The sequence below is a fragment of the Babylonia areolata genome, chromosome 18, assembly GCF_041734735.1.
Source record: "Babylonia areolata isolate BAREFJ2019XMU chromosome 18, ASM4173473v1, whole genome shotgun sequence".
Taxonomy (NCBI): Eukaryota; Metazoa; Mollusca; class Gastropoda; order Neogastropoda; family Buccinidae; genus Babylonia; species Babylonia areolata.
The window spans coordinates 31,483,616-31,509,533 of NC_134893.1; the positions used below are offsets into that span (position 1 = coordinate 31,483,616).

A 25,918-nucleotide genomic window follows, 5' to 3' on the forward strand; every position below is an offset into this window, starting at 1 on the left:
CATAAAGCTAAACCAAAGAAATCCCACAACAATTCACACAACATTATCCATCTGCCGTATTTCATGGATCACAAGACAAGGATTCACTGACACTGAATGTAGCCCTGAAATGTTCTGGGGGCGGAAAAAAAAAATAAACGGCATACTGGGCACTTTAACTCCTGATCCTTCACTGTAAACACCCCCCCCCCCCCAAAAAAAGAGAGAGAAGCCAAGTCAATCATAAAAAAGGCAGATACTCCCAAATCACATACACTCACATTACCATAATTTTCAGCAACAACCCACTTCAAATGAAGCCAAGACGATATAACAAAGAACAGAATAAAACATCTCTAAATCAAACATCAAATCAGTGTGGCACTGATGCAGGGAAAAGTCAAGACTCATCCTTGCAGAAGAAAAGCTGATCAGTGTCAAGCAAACAGCAGCAGGTGACTGACTTCCACAAACAGAACAGCAAAAATCTGCTGACGTTGATGTAATGACATCATCACCTAAACTGAACTGTGTGCTTCAGTTACCTGAAGCAACCTGAGAATGCAATGTTCCACACTTCTGCATTTTCAAAGTACTGGTCCCTTATTCAAAGACAGCGTTCATGTGGTCCATGTCATTTCCCCAAGCTGGAAATGCAATAAACACTCCAATATCATTTGGTGGTATTGTATGGTGTGTGGGTTATGAATGATAAACACAGGTTTCTGGTTTCTGATCTGTCAACAAGTGAATGCACACATGCTGTAGCCTTGTTTGGTCTGAGAAATGCAGACAGGTAATCTCCTGAGCTGATCGGATTTATGGAATGCTCCTAATGTGTGGAACATGGTAATCATGATCAAGAGCAAAAGAGTAGTTAGAAAACAACAGGAAATCATGTTTTTGAAATTTTCAGTTTTGAATTGTGGTCATTCTATTCTAAGAGCTCCCTTTTCATTTCTTCTTCTTTTTTTCTCAAAAGTCTTTTTTACAGTGAATCATGTTCCTTTGATCTTGGGCAAGTTCCGGGGTTGTGGGAATGCTAATACAGGTAACAAAGAGCAGCGGCTGTAAGCCGAGGGAGAAAAAGGTGTTCCCCATCTTGCACCTCAGCGCATAGCTGTGCCTTTTTGTATGACAAGCAACTGTGACCTACCACTCTTTCAGAATTGTATCCGATGTTTATATGTATATCGGTGTTCATGTGAGGTACTCCTAACAGCTTCCTTTCTTTTTTCTTTATGTCGTTTTTAAATTGAATAATTTGTGTGTGTTTAATTTTGTGTGCGTGTGTGTGTGATTTTTCCTCTTTTTTCCTACATATGTATCTATGTGTGCATGAATAAAAATGTAATGTAAAATATGAATATTACAAAAAGTTATTAAAAAAAAAAAAGAGAAAGGTGTTCGCTAGTGGTCCCAAAACACCAGATTCCAAACGCTATCCTCAATACAGATGACAGCAAATCAAGCCACTCCTGAAACAAAAGCCACAGGTTCACACACTTCATCCAGCTGAATGGCAAACTGACATGCTCACACACACAAGCAACATCACTTACAGCCAAGTAAAGCAAATCTTCCACCTACATAACCACACCCCACATATAAGCTGTACAGAAGCAAAACTACAAAAAAGTTCAAATCCAGTCCAAACAAAGAAAAATGCTCACTTTCCATAAAACAGCTATTCTCCAGTAACACTGGTCAGATGTATGATCAAGATAATGCTTTTTCTCAAGAAGCGTTGGTCAGACTGCTTCCACTGGTATGTGCCCGTTCTGAATGATCCCCAGAAACTGGGGCCTACAAATGTCTGATAAAAAAAGAAAAAAAAAGAGGAAGTATGAGAGGCAGGTATCATTGATTCTCATTCCTTTATGGTTTCATTTCATTCAGTCTTGTGCCAGACAATTTTCACATAAAATCTACAAAATTCGTCCTTTTGATAGGAAAGAGGGGTGGGGGGGTGGGGGGAGTGTGAAAGACCAAGTCCCCTAAGCACCTCACCGTATAAAGTGAACCCCTTCAAACTTAAAAAAAAATATAAAAATATAAAAAGAAGTGCCAGGAACAAAACAAATAAATGGCATTTTACATATATGCCAAAGCTACATGACCTTGAAAAGCACGAACCATTTACACAAATAAATAGAAAGAATAATTATGAACATCTTGGAGTAGCAAAACTGCATACATATGCGTAAACAATCCAGCTGTGCTCATGCCACACAAATACACACCTCACAAAAAAGAAAGACATCTGTGTATGGTAGGCGTGGGTTGGGCATTGTTTTCTCCTTGAAAACACATGTACACAGAACACATACATCTGATGCTCCCACAGCACAAACCAAAACGTCATGACAAAGTGACAGACCATACAGCAGGACCAAAAGACAATAAAAAGGACAAGCACCACATTAACTCAAGCCATGAAAACAATCCGATTTTTCCGTCACAGCTATTATCCAAAAAAAAAAAAAAAAAAAAAGGTTTCAGTAGAATTTATGCCTCAAAGCTATACCCAGCAACTATCAGATATTCTGAGTTAAAGTGAACTCTCAGCAAATTCATAATCTTCCCAGAAAGATAGCCAAATGTGTAAGGAAAAAAGCAGTGTGTGCGTGTGTGCTTATGTGTGTGTGCATGTGCACGCGTGCGTGCATGTGTGTGTGTGTATGTGTGTGTCTGTGTGTGTGTGTGTGTGTGTGTCTGTGTGACATGGAGAGAGAAGGTGAGAGGGACAGACAAAGCAAATGTATATCCCGAATGCACATGCACACAATTGGATGCTTGCAAAGATCTTAAACTGGTGAGTGTTTTATAACTGTACAATCTTTACCATCCTGTTAATCTACTTGTTGATTCAACCTGCTACCCAGCTGCAAAAGGAAACGGCAACATTTTAAAGCTACTGTCTGTTACAGTGGGACACAAACAACTTATCATGCAAAAGACTTGGAAAAAATACTCATCTCTGCAAGTACTTTGTATCAGGTATACTGGGTAAAATGCTCAAATGAAATAGATGCTCACAAAATTCTCTTGTGAGTCCGTCAAGAAAAGTGCAGATGGTTCTGTAGTAAATGTATGCTCAGATTCCTCTGGTGAACCTGTGGATATAGTCCAGAAATACAGAGTGAATACAGGCTCAACAGAGCAGTGTTGTGAATGGGTCATGCGCAGCAGTGCATGCAAAAAAGAGACAGGATGCCTATGGTCAAAGCCACTACAGTCTGGATCACTTTCAGCAGAGAAATCGTTCCTGTGTTGTGTGAAATTTGTGCAGACACTCCACACAGCACCTCAGCCCACTCCATGCTTCCTCTCTCAGGAAACATGGGAGCTTCGTTCACAGGAAAAGACACCATTGACATTTGTGCGTGCTCTTTGCACGATCTACAACTAAACTAAGTTCTTCCATTGTGTAGATGACGGAGGCTACTTTCCCAGTGCTACTGGAGACACGATAACAATTCATTTCAGCTCTGTTCATGCTTTCATTGTGGCATTTGAACAAGTGCTTCACTCCTAACACTATCAAAGCAATCTGTTGAGCACTACCAAGACAATGGTACATTTGAGCATTTGACAATAAATCGATGTCTTGACATGGTCACATTTCTCCACAAGGAGCTGAGTTGTTCTTCCATGTCACATGGAATGGTAAAAATTGTAACACAGAAGGACAATCCTCAGGACGGAAGCAACACTTAAAAAAACATCCACTGAACACATTTTCATGTCATTTGTACCTAACAGCAAATGAACCATTTTCAAACTTAAGGAGATACGTTCTGTTGCTTTATAGCCCTTTGAGCTAAGGTGTTACTTTTCTCAGTGTCAATGAAAGCAAATAAAAGAATATGTAAAAAAAAAAAAGATGGTTGGAAGCAAGAAGAGAATATCTAAAAACAAAAAAATAAACAAAAAAGAAGATGGGTCAGGGTATAAGGGCAGATGGACAGAAAGAAAAAGGGAGAAAGGTGGTCTGCACTCCGGAATCCATGCAGGTTCAGAAAAAAGCTAAAAATTTAAAGCTGTACATTTTCAAAACATATCACATGAACATTTGCCTTAGGCAATATTGATACTGGGTAAAGCAAAACACATAACAAAATCAAGAGAGACATGGCTGTCTTTCCTTTTTATATTTTTCTCTTCATTCTGTTTTTTACGCTCAAATATAACTGGACAGCCTTACTGCCAGGAAGACAGATAAAAAGTCATATGTGATTCAAAGTCTACCTCACAATAGTTACAGAGAAAACAAATCAAAAAGCCTATAAGTGAAAAATAAAACCAAAGTGAATAACCTATTCAACCCATTCCCTGTCACAGACGAGCATTGCTTGTCACTGAACAACAATAACCTCCTTTTGTGGAGATGGGACATAACTCTTACAATGCTCATGTCACTGCAGTGTGAAAGCATAGGACACAGCCAGTCTTATATTTCTGCAACCATCATAACGAACACAGCTCTTGGACTAGCTCTTCACTGAAGCGGAAATAACTGAAAGCCAGATCTGGTTGGGGTTGGGGGGGGTTCTTTTTTATTATGTTGTTTTCTGTTGTTTTTTTGCCTGTAATCAGTCCTTATTCACTTTACAACAGGAAAAAAAAAACAACCAACGTATCACAAGATTTAGTAAAGAAATGATGCAGTCAGAATCATTCAATGTGAGTGACTGTATATTCTGCAAGTCCTAGAGAATCGCTGCATTTCATAGCAGCAGAAGTCAGCACCATTCTTCATCATTAAAACTTCTCTCATGCGAGACAGCACCACTTTCTTCAGTAAAAACAAACCCACACACCCAAAGTCACATAGGATTTTTAAGCTTTTCACAAAGGCTTCTTTTTTTTCTATCCCATAGTTTCATGACCTTTGGGGCACCATTGATGACCTGCCAACCAGTTCTCTCCATTTTTCCGTGTTCCTCGGGAACACACAGAAAATCTAGTGTCTTACGGAAAATTGGGGCAACACCACATGAATTTAGGCTCAACATTCAGTAAATCTAGTGTCTAAAAACTGGGGCACAGTGACCTGATTATATCAATGTTCAGTGGCAAAGTGTTTAAACTGTTTGGGTTCTGATGTCTTCTTTGTTAGATGGTCAAAAAGTGTTAAGTTTATTTTTCCATCCTCCTCTCTCTCTTCACCATCTTACCTTTTCTTCCTCCTTGCACAGTTCTATTCACTACTATAAACAACATGATTTGATTTGATTCACTACTTCCCCTTTCCTCTCTCCCTCCCTCCAGGTAGCACTTTGAATATCTTTACATCTTGCTTTCATTTCACAAAAAAAAAAGAAAGAAAAAAAAAGGGTGGTTCCTAATCACAAAAAAACTAGAATACACAGCTACAAAAAAGTCTGAACAAGGTGCTTGTCAGCTGCAGCGTGTTATACACTGAAAGCCAATGGAATACAGGAGCGCAAAAAACACACACACAAAACGTACAAAAATAATATTGCACAAAGAGGATTTTCCTGCTGCCTGGCATCAGATAGAGGGTGGGGCTACCCAGGGTAGCACGACACTGTCCCTACCCAGCACCACTCACACCCAGCCATGGTGGCAGACATGCACACATGCAAGCATACACACACTCACACACACACTCACACACTGACGTCACTTAACGAGAAAAGACGTTGTATTAAAGGAAGAACCCGCTGTGACAGGCCTAACCTCTCATATCACTCGCTCTTTCAAAACACTTGCCAACTTCTCTCTCTCTCTCTCTCTCTCTCTTTGTTCTTTTTTTTTGTTGTTTGTTTGTTTTTTTGTTAGATATATTTTCAAACAGAATGGCCCTGAAAGCATATATTCACATCAAGGCTGCATAAATCTAAAGCTAACCATACCACTCTGGAAGCCGATAACAATAAGTAGCTTTATGTCATCCTTACGGTGTATCACACACACATCCACTCATACATATATATATATATATATATATATATATATGCATACAAGTATGCTTCAATGGTCTCTTTTCTAAAGTGCAGATACAAACTAATAAAAAATGTCCCTTTCTGTTCTCTCAAAGTGACCAAAAAAAAACAAACAAACAAAAAAAATCAGCTAACAATGCATAATACTCAACTCACAAGTCTGAGTTACATGTTTTCATCCTAACAATCTACATCAACCCAGCACAATGTCAATAAACCAGAACAGAACAACATTTTATTAATTCCTTCTTACAACTACACAAAATCCAAACACTATCATTATAAGCCTCTTAAGAACAAATCATGAGAAAAACACAACATCAACAAAGCCAAAGCAGTATAAGCCAAAATCAGAGAATTAAAAGGCCCAAATCAAAAACAATGCCAAGACTTGGAAACATACCGCAACTCTAAACAACAGTGTAGAAGTATCCCTGACTGCCAGCTTCTGCAAGTCATCAATCTTCCACAGCTTATATATAACCTTTCTTCATCCCTTCTCCTCACGAGCTGCAAAGTGCACAGCATACTCACTGACACCAGCTCTGTCTTCCCACTGTACAGGCAGTGTCAAGCTTCTGGAATAACAGTACTTGGGTCGTTTTTCCTACATGCACGATCTACACCCCCCACCCCCCTCTCCTCCTCTGACCTCACCCCGACCCCTCTTCCAGAAACAAATGCGTCCAGTTCAAATGTACATCCTCAGCACTTGCTTCACACAGCTGTATGCAATAATTCATCCTATTTCAAGCATTAGAATGGTTGCAAAGATAGAGGCGGTTCAGCTGTCACTGATCCTCCTCTTTCCTTGCAACTAAAAAAAACAAAAAAACAAAAAACAACTGAAACATAGGAAATTACAGGCAATCCAATCATCCCTGTCCATTCACTACCAGTGTGCCTCTTGATATATATCACGTTTGTGCAGGTTTAGTTTGCTTACATACTTTCGCAACGCCATCAATCAGAATCTCTATTAATTACCAAGTGTGCCAGGGTGACGAGGAATATTTCACATAATCATGACTCCTGTTTCAAGACCACTGCACTTGTCAACAGTGCTGAGTGTAACGCAAGTCACCAACTAATGGCATTTCTGTCTAGAACTGTGTGTCTTGGGCAGGGGAAAAAACAAGACTTTAACACACTCCAGAATTGAGTGTCACAGTCAACACCTAGTTTTCATCCACCCACTTTATATCTTGTTTCCCCATCTGCCTTTTCAGGGTGAAACTATCGATTGTAACCTGTATTACATCAAAATTTTACAAAACCATCAAGTGACCAGCACATACACAGAAACAGAAACCAGTAAAGAAGATAGAAACTTGGAATGAAAAAAGAACGGCAAACAACACTCACCCATGAATTTTGCACATTTATCTTAGCACTGGATATTTAACAATCTATTGTTCAAAAACAAACTTTTGAAAAAAAGGAAGAAATTAAAAACTGAAAGTTTATCAGATTAGCTTTATCTTAAGTTAACTGTTTTCCTTTCTTATTTTTATCCCCAGCCCTACTCCAAATAGAGAAGGTACCAATACCGATAAGAAAAACGTACCATAGATAAGAATGAGAAATTACTTCCTGACAGATCTGATGATTCCATAGTAGAACAGATTCTAATTATATATGGCTAGATCATGTCACATCTCGTACGATGGTAAAGTTTTCCACTTGTGACATAAGCAGCACCACTGTATACAATTGATGATTTTGAATTATGATTTCATGTCAGCTTAAAGACGAATATGTAATTTTTCCAAATAATTTGAATTAAAGCTGAACTAAACATCCCCCCCCCCTCCCATCCCTTTTTTTCTAAGCTGGAAGTCATCAGCCTGACATCTTTCAAACTGTGTGTCATACAAATTTTGAGATTATTTAGTAGACAAAGGAAAGTGAAGTCACAATTCCACCCTAAAATCTTGTTTAATTGTACATACCTGCAGTAGCCCACTGGTGCTGACTCTGGCAGGAAGGGGTCTGATTCCTGTACTGTGCTATGGCTAGTGACCTCCCTTAGACTAGTTAGTATATTACCTCCCTTACGCTTGTTCTCCATGAGTTGTGCAGATTTGAAGCTTTGCAACAGCTTTTTTTTTTTTTTCATTATTCCATGTGGGTTTTTTTTCCTTTCTTTTTGTTTATATTCCTGCTCTTTATTTCATTGCTTTCTTCTTTCATTTATGTTGCTTTTTTGTGTGATTTTTATTTCTTTTTAAAAATTTTTTAATTTTATTTTTTTATAATATTTGTTATTTCAAAATGAAATCCAAATTTCTTGGTTCTCTTTAATCCTTCAAGAGAATACTGCTTTAACAATGATTGTGATCTTAAAAAAATAACCAAAATGGGGTAAAAAAAAAAAAAAAAAAAAAAAAGGGAAAGAAAACACACTCCACACGTAACAATGTGTATCTCACTTTGTTCCTTTCTGCCTCATACAAGGACAATCAAACAGACACACAAGCACGCACGCGCACGCGCACGCACACACACACACACACACACCCACATCTTTGAGTGAAATGAGCAGTTTACAGGGAACCAAAAACACGAAACAGAACCCAACTGGTTTTTTTTTGGTTTTTTTCTCTTGCCACCCTTAAACACAACACATAGATTCACAGACCAGTCCCTATAACATAAGAGGTGACAGATCCATGATAAAAAAACAAACTCAAAAGCAAATATTCCCCCCCAAAAAATGGCTAAGTATCACAATATACAGGAGTACATTGTTTCAAAACAAAGTCACAAAAAGAGCATGGTCTCAAAGAAATAACTGCAATCCCACAATAAATCTTTTCGTGTTTTCTTTAAAGAAAGACAACAATAATACATAGTCTTCAAAAGTATTCACGGTCACACCAAAAACATGTTTCCACCATAACAGTAATCAAAAACAGCATAAAAAATTATTTCAAAAAAGGATACAAAGTTATATGAGGTTATCATATGAGACTGAAGAAGAAGGGGTGAAAAAAATCCTGCGTGAACAGAGATGTCATAAAATCATGTATTCGCATAGCATCTGTCATGGAATAATTATAGGAAACGTGGAGGAAGGAAGGAAGGAAGAAAGGGGAGGAAGGAAAGTAGTGCTGAGGGGAGAAGGGTGTGTGGGAAAAGATGGGATGGAAGAGGGAGAAGAAAAAAAGGGGGTGGGCGGGACAACTCCCACCACCCCACCCCAAAAAAACCCAACGACAAAAAAATACAACTCTGCATCACAGCATGTGGTGCTTGGTGGGTAGGGCACAACGACTGTGGAAAAACCGCAAAGTGAAGATAGAGAGAAATTCCAGTCTTGGTCAGAACAGAGTGGAGGCGACAGGGCAGGGCAGGGCTAGTGGCAACGACAACAGTAGCAGCAGCAGCGGTGTAGATTGTGGTGGCGGTTGTGGTGGGGTATACACCATGTCTGGCATCAACTGAGCTGCATCGCCACAGCGCCAACCGACAACTGCAGGTGAAGAAGACTCCACACTCCACACCACACCCTGTGTGTGAGTGTGTGTTGTGTCCCCTGGCTGTATGCGCTGTTCAAGTACCGAAAAAAGGACAGGACAGGAGAGGAAAAGGACAGGGCAAGGACTGCCTCCACCCCTGCTCTCCCCCTCTGTAGCCAGGCCTGTGGAGGGTAGAGGGATGGGGCCTACTACTTGGTGGTGGGGGAGGTGGGGGAGCTGGAGGTGTGCAGGTGCACGTTCACCCACTTGCTGTCCTTGCGCTGCCAGATGCGCGTCTCCTCCGACTGTTGGGTCACCGGCAGGCCTGTCCTGCTTCAAACACACCAGGTGAGGGAAAGTCAGAATTAAAGAAAAGGAAAAAGTACTACTACCAGCGCTGCTAAGACAAAGGCAATCACCAACTCAAACTACTGCCAGCGCTGCTACGACAAAGGCAATCACCAACTCAAACTACTGCCAGCGCTGCTACGACAAAGGCAATCACCAACTCAAACAACTGCCAGCGCTGCTAAGACAAAGGCAATCCCTAACTCAAACTACTGCCAGCGCTGCTAAGACGAAGGCAATCGCTAACTCAAACTACTGTCTGTGCTGCTAAGACGAAGGCATTTGCTGACTCAAACTACTGTCTGTGCTGCTAAGACGAAGGCAATCGGTAAATCAAACTACTGCCTGTGCTGCTAAGACAAAGGCAATCACCAGCAAGCCTGTCCTGCTGCAAACACACCAGGTGGGGGAAAGACAATATTAGGCCTCCTTCGGTCATGGCTGACCATGGACAGAGTATATCCAACCCAACCTAATGTCTAATTGGGCTGTCTGCTTGGACCAAGCAGCATCGCCTGTGACTGCAGAGACCGATGCGACAGAGACAGTCTCTGTCACAGCGGTCACATGTGTAAGCTGATGCTGGTCTGTTGGCTGCCGTTCCTTTTCTGCAAGCTCGCTTTTCTGCTGCAGCAGCTGACAGTTTGTCCTCACCAATCCGTAGCTGATTCTTGAGAGTAGACAATATTAGAGACAAAGAAAAAGTACTACTTCTCTTTACAAGATAGAGGTAACTTACTCAAACTACTGCTGCCAAGACAAAGGCAATCACCAGCAGGCCTGTTCTGCTTCAAACATTACAAGACCATAAAAATATCAAAACAATAGTACTGTAATTTTCAGCCCATAAGGTGCTATATATTTTTTTTAACTCAAAATTTTACCCCTGCATCTTATCGGCTGTATGCGCTCTATGTCTGAAAACTAAATTCTGACCACCACATGGGGCCACCTGACACAACAAACAGAATATATGACAAAATCGTTGATCACAGATCTTGAGTGCATATATATATATATATATATATATATGTACCTATCAGAGTGAATTTCTTCCATAGAATTTTGCCAGACACACAGACACACACACAGACACACACACACACACACACATATATATATATATATATATATATATATATATATATATATATATACACACATATATACACAGTAGTATGGTTTCTTTGATTGTTACTTAATCTTGATTTTGATGGCTGTTGAATTCTGTCCACAGAATAGAAAATCCGCTTTCTTTTGTTATTCTGTTGCATGTCTTCAACTAGATAATGACACACATCTATATAATTACACAAACATATGTGCACCTGTAGAAAGTTTCAGTTTCAGTTTCTCAAGGAGGCATCACTGTGTTTGGAAAAACCCATATGCATGACACAACACCTGCTGGGCACATGCCCGACCAGTAGCACAACCTAACACAGTCAGGCCTTTAATGCATGCATAATATTTGTGTGGCTATAAGAGTGGATTTCTTGAACAGAATTCTGCCAGAGGGCAACACTAAGGTTGCCATGGGTTCTTTTTCAGTGCGCCATGTGTGTGCTGCACATAGGACCTCAGTTTATCGTCCCATCCGAACTGACTAGATATTCACTTTGATTTTCCCGTCAAACTTGGGAATAAGGGCAAGACCTGGAATCAAACCCAGACCCTCACTGTATTGGCAAATAAGTGTCTTAACCATGGTTAACTATGTCTGCATGAGTATGTGTGTGTGTGACTGAAACCTGACTGAATGACTCAGGAAACGAATGATGAGTGCCCAATAGCAGCCGTCACTTGTCTCTACCAAGGCAGCCTTTTGTGCCAATGATCCCATGTTTGTAAAGAACTTAGAGCTTGGTCTCCAACTGAGGATAAGCGCTATATAAATATCCTTATTGTTATATTACCTGTCGATGCACTGCGTGAGGCGCACATAGGCGATGCAAGCAGCATCGTCTCCCAGCAGGTGGACATGGGGGTTCAGTATACTGGTGTTCACAGGCTTGCTGTTCTTGGACAGCACTGCAACCAACAACACGACACAGCACCTGCATCTTTAATCTGACCCTTCATGTTCTTTCCTTTGAAAGATATCCATGTCAGACTACCGTGTTTGTCGCTTGGCATATGCTATGTCACCATCTTTACTTTGGAACTTGGAACAGAACACTATATAAACCCAACAGATCATCAGGTGGATAAAGGTTTCATAATACTGAGACATTGTGCGGACCGCTTTATCATTATCATTATCCTTTGTTTAGCTGTTATATTTGAAGTGTATCCAATACCTTAATATATTAGTTATTTTTTAAAACACATTGAATTAATATATATATATATATATATATATATATATATATATATATATATGTATATGCATATGTATATTGAACTTTTATTTCCTGAAGTCTGTGTGTTGTGTTGTCTGAGCGCTAGAACTGGGTAGAGTGTTGGTTCTATTCCATCCCTCACTGGTGAAGTGACATCAGCGTGGCATGAGTCTTAGTGCAGTTTTCTACTTTTCTGTACTGTGTGCTTTATCAATGATGCAACTGATTGTGCTGAGCACATGTAACGCAGTCCCCAAGATGAAAAGTTCCAGTACAGAAAATGGTGACCAGCGTAATGACCTGTAGCTCAATCTTAGCTCCGTGAGGTGACAGCCCATCAATGACAAGCATACTCATCAGCAGCAGTCAAGAGATTCACATTTAGCAAGTGTGTATCCTCAAATACAGTACAGAACATAAAAACAGAATGTGAACACAATTCAAATTAAAATCATAAGACTTCGCTTCAAATGATTAAAAATCACAGCAGATACAGTATGTTGTACCTTTGAAGCATCCCAAATTTTACATATGTAAATCACAGCATACAGAGTATGTGTACCTTAACACATTCCATCCTAGGGAGTTTACAACTATGGCAGACTTCCCTGCCAAACTGAGGAGGCAAAACGCAGAAAAAAAATAATGACACTGACCAGTTTTCCCCCAAAACTGACACACGTGGACAGAGCCAGAAATACTGTAAAAGTTAATTCTCTTTGCTTGTGGTTGATGCATGTGCTGGAACGCAGATACTGTTTTTATCAAACAAATTTGATGCTCAGGTGCAGGACTCAATAAGTTAAAACATCCCAGATTTAAAATGTGTCCCCCCATACCCCCCCCCCCCCCCCACATCACACTACCACGTATAGTGATTTTTCATTTCATTTTTGTTGTAGTTTGATGAAGTAGTATCTATGATACGTTTATCAATGTACTATTTGTATTTGCCCTTTGACAGATTTCGTTCATCTCATGGCGTTACACTTCTTTGTGTGTGTGTGTGTGTGTGTGTGTGTGTGTGTGTGTGTGTGTGTGTGTGTGTGTGTGTGTGTGTGTGTGTGTGTGTGTGTGTGTGTGTGTGTGTGTGTGTGTGTGTGTGTGTGTGTGTATGTGTGTTTGTGTATACTTATATATGCAGAGGTATTTGATTTAAAGAGTGCTTTTGAATGTCAACAATTCTTCTACACGCAGGATGTACATGAATGAAACTTTGTTTCATCCCCTTCCCAACCCAAGCCCTCCTTTGTATTGTGACCCAAGGCCGATTTACATTAAAACATTTCTGAGTTCTGAGTTCTCTCTCTCTCTCTCTCTCTCTGTGTCACGCACACACACACACACACACACACACACACACACACAAAGACTACTAACCATGATCAAAGTAGAACTTGTGAAAGTCCATCCCAACAATAAGGTTACCTAAAGTCTCTGGCTCAAAGCAGGTCAGATGAGGATCTGCCAGGTTCCTGCACACAGACAGCAACACATGCCTCAGATCTCACTGAGCGAAACCATTCAATTTTAACAATCATCCTCCGTGATTCAGAATCAAACCAAAATCATGTTGCTAAATACTGCCCATCCGACGGAAAACCCATCCAAAATGTAAAATCAATCAGAGAAAAATAAACATTTCAAGTTCACTTTCACTTTCAGTCTAAAGGAGGTGTCAAAACCTGAGGACTAAGTATATGCACTGCACCTCATACAGAAGTATATACATACGCATATATAAGCATATAAGTATATACACTACACCACAAGCCTGACCTTCAATCAGACATACCAAACATACTTAACAGGCCAAGAGAGTTCAATTTAAGTATGTGAAAAGGCCACTATAAAACAACGTCCAAAAAGAGTTCCTTCAGACACTGAAAAAATGCTAATAGAACTCTGCAAAAACATGGCTTCATAGAGGCAACTGTGAAGCACTTGTGCCTGATATCATGCAGATCACAGCAGTCGATCAGCTGATGCTTGATACTGAGAGGCTGATTGCAAGGCACACACCCTGAGGTCCTTTGCCTTTTAAGTCACAAAGTTTTTAAAAAAGAAACCATCTTAGTGCTATGTAAATAAAGAGTAGAAAGTGGTGTTTCAAGTCATAAAACAATATCCAAAACAATCAGCCTAAAACTGAGCAAATTTTCTGGAGATATACCACTCTTGATAACCTGTGTGAATTTTCAGCCTTCCACAGATATTTCCCTTCTTCTAATGACATCATCAGTGACGTCACTATGTAGGTATGTGATACAAACTAGGGCACTAAAGACATTTAAAAACAAAAACAAAAACAAAAAAACTAACGAATGTCCTGTTTGGCAACCTGCAAGAGGTCTGTCTCCTTCCTTTTTCCCAAGAAGAATTTAGGGCAGATTTGGAACAGTTGGATGTCAGTCTGGGGGTTCCTTTCTTCTTAAAACTGATGTTTGCTACATGACTGAACATCGAGTTTGAGGTCCCTGAACAGTACTGTGGTGCAACAAAATAAAGTTTCTGATTTGTTTGGTATTCTTGGCAAATTGTTCTGAAACTTTCCTGCCTAAAGTACCCACATGACAAGGAAACCAAGCCATAACATCATAAAATTTGCTTTTACTAGTAGTCCAAAGTTCAAGAAAATCAATCATCACAGGCCAGTAATAGCCATAAGAACAGAAAAAGAATCAGAGAAGACCAAAATGTTTTTTCAGGTGAGACCAAAATGTTTTTTCAGAGTCAAAATGAGGTCACAACGTTCAACTGCATGGACAGAACTATCAGGAGGAACTTACTCCCTGCCTGCTATGCCCTTTAGCATACAGGGCAGCAATGAAAAACTCATCACACACAGTGAGGTTTGCTTCTTCTGTTACTGTTTCTGTGACAAAGCTTTTTTGTGCGATTGGGTTGTTAGCCCTGTGCCTATCTTCCAGCCTGGGGGACCAGTGGGTTGTGCTTTATCTGGCCTCTACCCAGATGTCAGGTCAGGGGCATAGCCCTTGCTACTGGTACCATGTAACCCAGTACTACCTGCCGCATGTGAAGTCTCCCAACGACGGACCAGGTGGAGGAGGAAACCTTTCCCAACGGCTGTGAAGGCGGAGGAGGATGACCAAAGGGCAGGGGGAGCTCTTATCCTTGGCTGGAAGTCCCCCTAGGAGACAGAGCTCCGAAGAAAAAACCTGCACCTGCCGAGGCCGTCCTACACGTGGCAGTATCTGCACCTGTGGGACTGTGAGTGTCGGTAGGCGAGAGAGTAGGAAAGGGACTGCACAACTCCTCCTCACTAAAAAAAAAAAGTCACCTGTGCTGGTCAGGCAACAAGGCAACCCATGAGGACATGCAGTTCATTATGGACAGGTTCTCAACCTCCTGCAGGCGCTTTGGACTCACCATCAGCCTCAGCAAGACCGAGTCCATGTACCAACCGGCTAGCTCACAGAACACCAGTGCCTCCCCCCACCTGCAATCAAGATCAATGACACAGAGATCAAGTCAGTCGACAAGTTTTGCTACCTGGGCAGCCCTTGATGCAGAAGTGACGCTGCGCATCGCCAAGGCCAGCTCTGCCTTTGGCAGACTCAACAACAGGGTGTGGAACAACAAAGGCATCAGGCTCAGCACCAAGATGAAAACATACAGAGCTGTTGTGCTGACCACCTTGTTGTACTGCTGTGAAACATGGACGACATATCGCCGTCATATTCAACAACTTGAGCAGTTTCACCAGAGATGCCTACGAAAGATCCTCGGCACAAAGTGGCAAGACAGGGTCTCCAACCTCCAGGTCCTAGAGAGGAGCGGCCTGCCCAGCATCGAAAGCCTGCTGATACAGTGCCAGCTACGCTGGACAGGACATGTTGTCCGCATGACAGACAGCAGGATCCCAAAGTTGCTTTTGTATGGCCAGCTGAAGGAAGGCCACCATGAACTTGGAAGACCCTGCAAGCGCTTCAAGGACACCTTGAAGATAAACCTCAAAGCCTGTGACATAGACATCGCTTCCTGGGAAACTGATGCCCTTGACCGCTGTCGCTGGAGGATGCTGTGCTCTAGTGGCATAAAGACGTTTGAAAACAAGAGAATGCTGGCCATTAAGGAAAAGCGTGAGCGAAGGAAGCAGGGCTCAACTTCTGGAGACATTTTCCCTTGCAACACCTGTGGGAAGTGCTGCACATCCAGAATCGGCCTCTTCTCCCATATGAGGACACACACCGACAGATAAGCCTGCCTGCCTACTCATCCGTTGGACCGACGGGAGACTCCATCATCACCCTTAAACCAGTCCAGCATGGGTGGCCCTACCAGAGGCATAAGCTGCTGCTGGCATAGCTCTAAAGAGTCCCTGAGGCATGTATGCTACCCCTTCCCCGTGCCCCCACCACCATGGCAAGGTGGCAATCCTTCAAGCACCTGATTGTATGTGGTCAAAGAATGGTGCCAGGAGGAAGATGTTTGGAAAAAGAGGAAGCTCGCATTTGATGGACTTAAAATGCAACAGCCACTTTGCCATCTTCTGACTTGGGACCCAACAGACTTGGTGCTGTCTGTATAAACTGCGGTGAAAGCAGCATAGGAAGCATGGTAGACAACAGCAAAATCCTGGATTTCCTTGTCATCTGATATTTCACTGTTTTCAGGCCAATGTTTTCAAGCAGCTGGAGCTAATGGACTATTTATACACAAGGCCAAGACTTGAATCTTTTGTCAGGTGACAGAGTTTTTGCTTTGTACATTATGGGTATGGTTGACCAATCCAACATGTGCCAAACAATACATCATGTGAACAGGACTTGGCTGCACAAACACTAAGTTACTTAATGTTAAGCTTTTTCCAAAGTCTAAGCGAAACAGGAAAATTCTTAATGCTGAGCAAACTTAGCACTGCTAAGGTCGTTTGTGCAACCCAGCCCTGAAAACTAAAAACAAAAACAAACAAAAAAAGCCCTGAAAAATAAGCCACACACACAAAACAAAAAACAGTCATTCCAGTCTCTTCACTACCTAGGTGTCACATTCTCTACTAACAACAAACACACACACTCACACACACACATACTCACACTCACACACACACACACCACACCACACCACACCAAAATACACCACACTACACAACCACCAACAAAAACAAATCCCAGTGTACATAAAACAAAAACCTTTGAGAAAAACCAAAACTGAAACTCACATGTAGTCCTCATAGTTGCCGCTGGTGATGGCCTGCAGAAGCTGTTCTGTCAGCTTGATGATCTCCTGCTTGCGACCTGGGACAGTCGGCACCACACACACGTGTTAGCACTTCAGCACAGACCATTCCATGTCCCTTTCTTCACAACTGGACACCAATTTGTACACAACACATCGTTCACAACCTCCCCCACATTACTGTTAACATGTCTGGGTGTGCACGCACCAACAGTCATTTGCTCTGCCTGATGTTTGGATGTGCACGCACCAACAGTCATTTGCTCTGCTATGTATGCTGACAAAAATTGAAGCCTATCTTCTTTTTTCTCTAACATAAATCTACACAGAACTGGGCCACATCACATTCCATCTGCAAGGTTGTTACCACACTGTTGCTTACTGTCCAAGATACCCATCAACGACAAAACATTCTCTTATGCTACAACAAGCAGGTTATATTAATCTTATTCTCAAAAGGGAGGCAAAAGAGATCCATAAAATAATTCAATTCAAACTGTAACAGCAACAAAATGAACAGCCTATTTTAAAATACAGTCATATCCCCAACTTCATATAAAAAAGAAAAGAAAAAAAAAGAAAGAAGCAACATTGTAGTCCTGTCATGTACACATATAACAGGCTGTGCTGACCGATACTGTCTGACAATATACATGGCAGGAAGGGGTGGGGGGCTGGGATGGACAGTAGGTGAGGGGGGTGAGGGGCGGCAGGTAGCAGGGTAGGAGACAAGGCGATACACAGGCACACATGGCATGGCAGAAAGCGGTGTGAAAGGGGATACAGCCACAGTACAAAAACATGCCTCAATAACAGTGGTCTAGTTAATTGATTGCTGCTTTTCTTTTTTTCTTTTTTCCCTAAGAGAGAGAAAGGGAGAGAGAGAGAAAGAGAGAGAGAGAGAGAGTGTGTGTGTGTGTGTGCGTGTCCATGTGTAACTTCACAACAATTCACATACCACCTATTTTTACATTGTCAAAACAGAAGTCCTCAAATGCTGCAAACTAACATCTCCGAAGTTCAGCTGTTACAGCTGACCTAATTTGATGTGATACGTGCATTTAAGAAAAAAAAATCATCTTCTCTCCATTTTCTTGTCTGCGTTTCTTTTCAGTCTTTACATGAACTCATCCATGAGCCACAATGTCTAAAATTGCTCTTGCCTGTCAACAATACATATACACTCAACAAAAAGAGCTGATGACAAAACATATACAATGCCCTATCTTCTCTTGTTTACTTGGTAATACACTGATGGTAACTCATTTTTTAATGAATAACATCTTCATCACAAAAGGTAGACAATTACTGGCATTAGTCAGTTTCTAGCACACGCACCTCTACAGGTTATTTTAAGATTTGGTATGTAGTAGATCTAAAATCAAGCAAAATTCAACATACGTTGTCAGATTGTAACAAGCTAAAAATAAAATGAAAAGGATAGGAATTTCAGGGAGGGTGGGGGAAGGGGGTGAAAAGAAAAACAGAGAAGTGTGGAAGGAGTGGTTCAGAGATGAGTTGCAAACAACAGAGTCCTATTTCTTCCTTGTTACATAAGGATTACATCCAGATCTTCAAAATGCACACACACACACACACACACACACACACACACACACACCTGGGTAACAAAAACAAAACCAAAAAATGCATGAATCACTCGGTGTGGTGCAGTCACACTGGGAGGGGGCTAGAAGGACATTGCCTGGATTCTGTACAACACACAGTTTCCAAGGATTAGCTTTCCAAGCTCGGTGAAATCACTCCATCCCGCCCACCCCACCCCAAAGTAACGAACATCAAGTTTTTTTGGGTTTTTTTTCTTTCTTTAATACTGAAATCCAGTATCCGAGACACAGCTGGATAGCCAGACCCTCTTTGCACATGCAATAGAACACAAGCCCAGTGGACGGTTTCACAGGGAGAAGAGAAATGGGGGACAGCATGGAAGGAAAGAGTGGGACAGAAGGATGGCAGGATGGATGGATGGAGGAAGGAAGGGAAGGAGGGAGGGATCTGGAAACTGTGAGATACAATACAAGAAATGTGGAAATCCTGAACTGTGCACACAACGTCATACTTCTCTCATTATAACCTGAGAGACTGAATGTTTTCAAAACCAGCAGAAGCACTCTGTAAAGAAGAGACAGATGCTTTCGGAGGGGTAAAACTGACAAACAAAATGTGTCATAAAAATTCCATTTCAGGTTGTAATATAGAGCAGTAAACCCGATTCAGGCTACATGGTACTCACCTAAAGTAATTACACCTAAAGTCGGTCAATTGATTTGATTTTTTTTCTTTGAATATTTTCCTTCTTGGAGAGAAAAAAAGAGTAATCAAAAAGCTATTTCCTGACTTTGGACTCCTAAATGAGCCAAAAGAAACCACAACAAAATGCCATGCTACACTTTAAATTCAGCAGCACCCCTTGTCCCCTGAACTGATGATGGAAAATCCAAGCTGCCAGTAACCACTCCCGACACAACTCCGCTCCACTGGCTTCCCGTCACCTCAAGACTGGAATACAAATCATCTTCAATCTCTGACAAACTTCAACTTCAGTTTTCTGGGCACAACCAGTCTTCATTCTACTCTCACTCCCCCCCCCCCCCCCCCCCCCCCCCCCCCCCCCATCTACCCCTGAATCCCCCATCCCAACTCTTACCCTCCAACCTCGCCAAATGCCCCTTAAAGCCATGAAGAATACAAGAACATACAAGACTTCCTCTCTCTCTCTCTCTCTCTATTTTACAGATGATAAAGTATTCAAAGGCGCTATGGCAAAATCAGTTAGGTGGTGGACTTCTGATCCAGCGTTCACCAGTGATCAGGGTTCAAAGCCCTGTTTCGTCATGGTTTTGAGTCTTTGGGAAAAGAAACTTTGCTCTGATTTTCCTAACACCACCCAAAACCTGACCTTGCTTGGGTGAGAGAGAGAGAGAGTGGGCAGGATGGGTGGAAGAGAAAGAGAGTAGTGTGTCTACATTACAAAATGTCCACTCCTTATTCCTTCTTTCTATGTCTTAACGCCTACCTCAATGACCTCATATGTATCCATTACCACCAAACCTTCCAGACAACATTGTATATTTCTTCTCTTTTTTTCCCTGCTCCACGAGTCTGAGAACATGTGGCGAGTGAAAAAGGCTTCCATCCATAATGTTCTAAAGCCGTGCAGTCCTCACCCAACTTCTGACGTTAACGTTTCAACCGTTTCCATGTGCCAAGAAACATTTTCTTCGCATCCTGTTACTGAAAGCCCCCGTAACCCCCCACCCCCAACCAACCCCCACCTGCCCTCTCTTCCATGAATCTCTCTGATGGGATTTAATGGTGTCTGTGTCAACAGTTTGATGAAGAAAAATGTCCTTTAAAGCCCTTAAACAGAAGTGTTAAAACTTTGATAGTCATGTGTCTGTCGCTGTTCATTTCCTGGTCGATTTTCTTGAGAAAAACATTTGCAGAAACAAAGCAGTCTTCTTGTTCAATAAAAGAAAACGGGTTTCTTTTCTTACATTTCATGTTGACACCTTCTACGCGTCAGAATCTTGTAATCTACCCTGAGAAATGTTGACACAGCATCACAGTTTTGCAACCTTCTGAAAGAACAAAATAGGTACAAATCTCTGGTCCTCTGACCATCAGTGATGTTGATGGTATTCATTTTGCTGTATGTATAAAGGTTTTGAGAACAAACACTTAACCATACACAACGAATAGTGCTTATGCACTGCATATTTTGGTGGATAGTGCTTATGCACAGTGATTGTGTTGGCATGAGTGTTTCATTTGATAAAAACAGACTGTCAAGAGTTAACACTAATAATACGTGTGTTTAGTGTCAATTTTGTTTTTGCTCTTTTGTTTATATCACTATCACTGACATTATTGTATCTTTGTGTCAATTTTGTTTTTCACATCACTGTTATCTTTTTTAATTTTTTTAATTATTATTATTATTACTGTTTTATCTATTTTGAATTTATTATCATTCTATCTTCTTCTTGAAATATGCTGAAAAAGGCTGTGTGACAATTACAAAAGCTCATGGAAGAACAGTTCCAGGAATTATGTGTAGCCTGGCATCAAAAAACAAGTCATCCTCCTTCTTAACCAAATTTATGGTTGAAAAAGGATCTGTCATCAGCCAATTTCTTTCCAAACTCAGTGTGTCTGTGTGTATTTCCTGCTACAGTTTCTTAATCTAACCTGTTTATGTTTCTTAATCTACAGTCCATGTAAATCATGGCATATCTATCAGCAGAACATGGTTTTCAATGTCTACGTACAAGCTATTGCTACTAATATACTTGCTAAGGCGGACAGGATTTACACACAACGAACAGTCAAGCAGGCATGCACTGAAAGATCATTCCGTACTATTATTATTTTGCATACATAAATAATAATGATAATAAAACTATCAAACGCTCACTACAACTCCGCAAACTTTGGCCAAAAAAATACACACAAAAACCACACTGTAATAATGCAATAAAAAGCTCATTCAATTTTTTAAAAATCCGTATCTCAAAAAAAATCTCATGCTAAATGAAATTTTTATAAAGGTAAAAATGCAAACAATAAATAGAAAAAAATATGATTTAGGGCCTTTAATAATAACCAAGTTCTTTTTAATGGGACTGTTGCCATACAAAAAATTCAAAACTCAAGCTGCAAGCAAGTAAGAAATCATAAAACAATATTATTTCAAAATTCCAAAAAATGCTTGTCATTAAATGATCTTGTGTACGTCTGATGAATCAACAATCAAAATCCATCCACAGATATCAGAGAGGTTACAACCATTTCATTCTCATTTGCTTTTAACCTCTGGCGGTTGCAGAATGGTTAAGATGCTTATCTGACAAAGGGTCCAGGTTTTAATCCTTTCTCCCAAAACTGACTGGAAAATCAAACTACGCATCTAGTCATTCAGATGAGATGATAAACCGAGGTCCTGTGTGCAGCACGCATTTGGCACACTGAAAAAGAATCCATGGCAATGTAAGGAAGCGTTGTCCTCTTGCAAGATTCTGTTGAGGAAATCCACCTTGATAGGTATACCAATAATTATCCATGCACTCAAGGCCTGACTAAATGCACATGTGATGCAGCACATATGGATTTGTCTGAATGCCTCCTTGGGAACTGAAACTCTCACTTCCTAACTGTGTGTCTGTCACAACTCATGACAACCACGTGTAAAGTTCTGTTTTGTGCAAGCCCTTCCCCACTTACTCCCCCCAACTCTCTTGTCATTTTGTATGTGTACCTCCCGGTTGTACATTCTTCATGTGCAATCGTGGAGTCATGTTTTGCGTTCCTGTCACTGCTGAGCAGAGGTTCAAGTCTCTCTGTTCTGTCAGTGACACTTCTCTAGGCTTTTCACCCACAGCCTCCTTGGAGGAATGTCGTGTCTGTTTGGTTTGGGGCTTTTTGCCAACTGCATCCTCATGTGAGGAAGGTTTTTCCTCCAGGTGGCCATGCTCTGTGTTTCTGTGTGCTCCAGCTAGGGTTTTTATTTCCAGCATCAGGGTAGTTGTACCCATTTGGCAGTTTGCAGCATTCCACTTCCTGTGCCATTTCCCCTTCAGCCTGTGTTGACCGGGCAGCACTGTCGCTCCTGCTCCTCTTGCCCTCTTCTCATCACTGTTGTCTTCCGTACGCCCAGCTTCGTCGTCTTCGTTTTCCTCAGTTTTTGCCGTTCGTGATCATCTTCTCTTGTGTTGTGCAGAGTGCTTCAGTATTTTTTCATTTATTCATCAAACATCTTAAGTGTACACAAACCATTTTTTAAACAGCTGGACGCTGGTTTTCGCTGGTCGGCGGTTTCTTCAAGTTCTGTGTTTCATGTTTATTTATCCACTCTGTCATTTAAGTGTTTCAGTTGTTGTGGCTGGGATTATGGCTATTGTTTTATTTGGCAAGTTCTGTGTGTGACTGAATAAATGTATGTAAACTCTGAATAATTTTTGTCTGTGTTTACGTTGTCTGTGTGTTAGTGCTGGGTTGGGTGGCGGTTTCTAGTCCGCTCTCTTCTAGGGTGTGACAGTGTCCCAGCTTCATGCATATTCATTGCAGTTTAACCTATTCTAAACCTCACTCACTATAGAAAAGTCATGTTTTTTTGTCCACACCCTCCCCAACCCTGCAGCATAATCTTTTAGGAGAATGTGGAAAACCGGACTGATATGGGGATGGCGGGGATTCCTACTTCTTGTCTAAATTTGCAGCCTTTCAGTTCTGAATTGATGCCAGTGACTGGCACTGTGACGTCAATGCTGGACTCGGCATCTGTCTCGATCTGGACCATAACTGTAGAAAGCGAAGATGGCATTTACGCCAAGGAATGAGCAACAGAGCACACATAAAAACTGACAAAAGACCTGAAATGCATTTACATAAACAATCACTGAAGATCTCACTGTCATGTTTAATAATAAATCAATCTGGTTAAAACATCCCCTCGCATCCACCTACACGCACGTACATGCACACACACACACACACACACACACACACACACACACATCTACTGATGAATGGATAATTCCTGGGAGAAATGCAGCCCCAGGCATTCTGGTAAATTTGGCAGAGAAGACATCAGCAGTCTCAGGGTGTCTGTCTCCTGACCCTTCACTGAGGATGGCCCATTACCTGGGAACTGTGATCAAGAATGAAATTAGGGCACTGCTCCCGCAGTCTGTGAAGGCAAGATAATCATCCCTTCACATCTGTACAGCAGAACCAGAGTTGTTCTGTCACTGCTGGGTCTTTGATGCTGACCAGTCCTTCCTTTTTCCTTTTCTTGTCAGCACCAAGCTGTTTTTAGTGGATGTTAGACTCTAAGCTATTTCCATTCAATGTTATAATGCAGTTATTTTCAGTGGATGCTAGAATCCAGCTATTTTCAGTAGACATTAGTATCCAGTTATTTTCAGTGGATGCTAGAATCCAGCTATTTTCAGTGGACAGTAGAATCCAGCTATTTTTAGTGGACATTAGGATTTAGTTAGTTTCAGCGGATGTTAGAATCCAGCAATTTTCAGAGGATGTTGGAATCAAGCTATTTTCAGTGGATGCTAGAATCCAGCGATTTTCAGTGGATGTTAGAATCCAGCTATTTTCATTCAATATTAGAATCTTGCTATTTTCAGTGGACATTAGAATCCAGCTATTTCCAGTTGATGTCAGAATCTAGCTATTTTCAGTGGATGTAGTAATCCAGCTATACTCATCCCATGTCAGAATCCCACTATTTCCTGTGGATGTTTGAATCATACTGATTTACTGAAAGTTGGAATCCAGCTATTTTCTGTGGACGATAGAATCAAGCTATTTTCAGTGGATATTAGAATCCTGATTTTTTTCAGTAGATGTTGGAATCCAGCTATACTGATCCGATGACAGAATCCTGTAATTTTCAGTGAATTTTAGAATCATGCTGTTTTTGTTAATTACTTGGAATCAAGCTATTTTCAAGTGGATCTTGGAGTCATGCTATACTCATCCAATATCAGAATCCAGCTATTTTCAGTGGATGTTAGAATCTGGCTGTACTCATCTGATGTCAGAATCCAGCTATTCTCTGATGATGTCATAATCCAGCTGTTCCCATCAGTTGTCAGAGTCCAGCTATTTTCATCATTTGTTGGAATCCAGCCATTTTCACCTGATGCCAGAATCCAGCAGCTATTTTCATCAGATGTTAAATGATGTTTGAATCCAGCAGTTCTAATTAATTGTTGGAATCCAGTTATTTTCATCAGATGTCAGAATCCAGCTATGTTCACTGTTTGCTGGAATCCAGCTATTTTCAGCAGATGTCAATCCAGCTATTCTCAGCAGATGTCAGAATCCAGTCATACTCACAGGTACCAGGCTCTGAACATAGCCTTTGACTCACTTCTTCTCTTTTAACAAAATGTATCACTTAAATCGGAACTTTATCAAACATTTCTGAATAACCATTCACTTTTTTTCCTTCATAGTATCTGAACATACTGTAAGTTCCATATATTCTTTTGCAGGGGGGGATAACTCAGCTTGGTGGCCTGTCCATGGGATGTGAGGTGGGGCATAGGTGATATGTCAAACTTGTAAACACAAATTATACTATTACTGGTCAGACACCATTTCCCTAATTGAAGCGAGGAAAAAAATTCAGTCAGAGCCAGTCCACAATGGGTTAAACATGCATTTTTGTCACAAGGGCCAAATCATAAGCCCAAGTTAAAAGTTCCATCACATTTTTTTTTTAAAGAAAAGGAAAAAGAAGAAAAAAAAAACCATGACTCTGCACTTTTCTTCACTTTACAACCATGGAATGTGGAGGAAAAAAATACATGACACAAGAAGAAAAAAAAAGGAGAAAGAAGGAAACCACCACTCAAGATAAATAAACAAATAAATGACAAAAAAAGAGATGGAGATAGCAACTTTAAAAAATCACCAAATATAACTTATCATGACAGGCTAAATGAGTGAATCAGAGAGCACCAATCATCACGCTGATAATCAGAAAACCAAATGCATCTACAAACAAGTCTTTTGAATTACAGTCCTTTGAACTGAAATGAAATTGAACAGACTTTTAATTCAACTCAGT

The 25,918-nt window shown here is 40.9% G+C and overlaps 1 protein-coding gene across 4 annotated transcripts in view; it reads right to left on the minus strand.

Annotated features, from left to right (window-relative positions):
* Window positions 1-216: 216 nt before the first annotated feature.
* The window catches only part of LOC143292658 (calcium/calmodulin-dependent protein kinase type II subunit delta-like), a 133,548-nt gene continuing 107,846 nt past the window's right edge, over window positions 217-25,918 (minus strand). For 2 of the 4 annotated variants that reach the window (XM_076603155.1, XM_076603156.1), the window contains exons 14-17: window positions 17,288-17,363; window positions 13,483-13,577; window positions 11,677-11,791; window positions 217-9,745 (exon numbers count right to left, since the gene is read on the minus strand). In XM_076603155.1, the coding sequence (XP_076459270.1) occupies window positions 9,622-9,745; window positions 11,677-11,791; window positions 13,483-13,577; window positions 17,288-17,363 (410 nt within the window). In that variant the 3' untranslated portion in view covers window positions 217-9,621. The remainder of the gene's footprint in view (window positions 9,746-11,676; window positions 11,792-13,482; window positions 13,578-17,287; window positions 17,364-25,918) is intronic. The other 2 variants (XM_076603158.1, XM_076603157.1) reach the window with 2 other exon arrangements.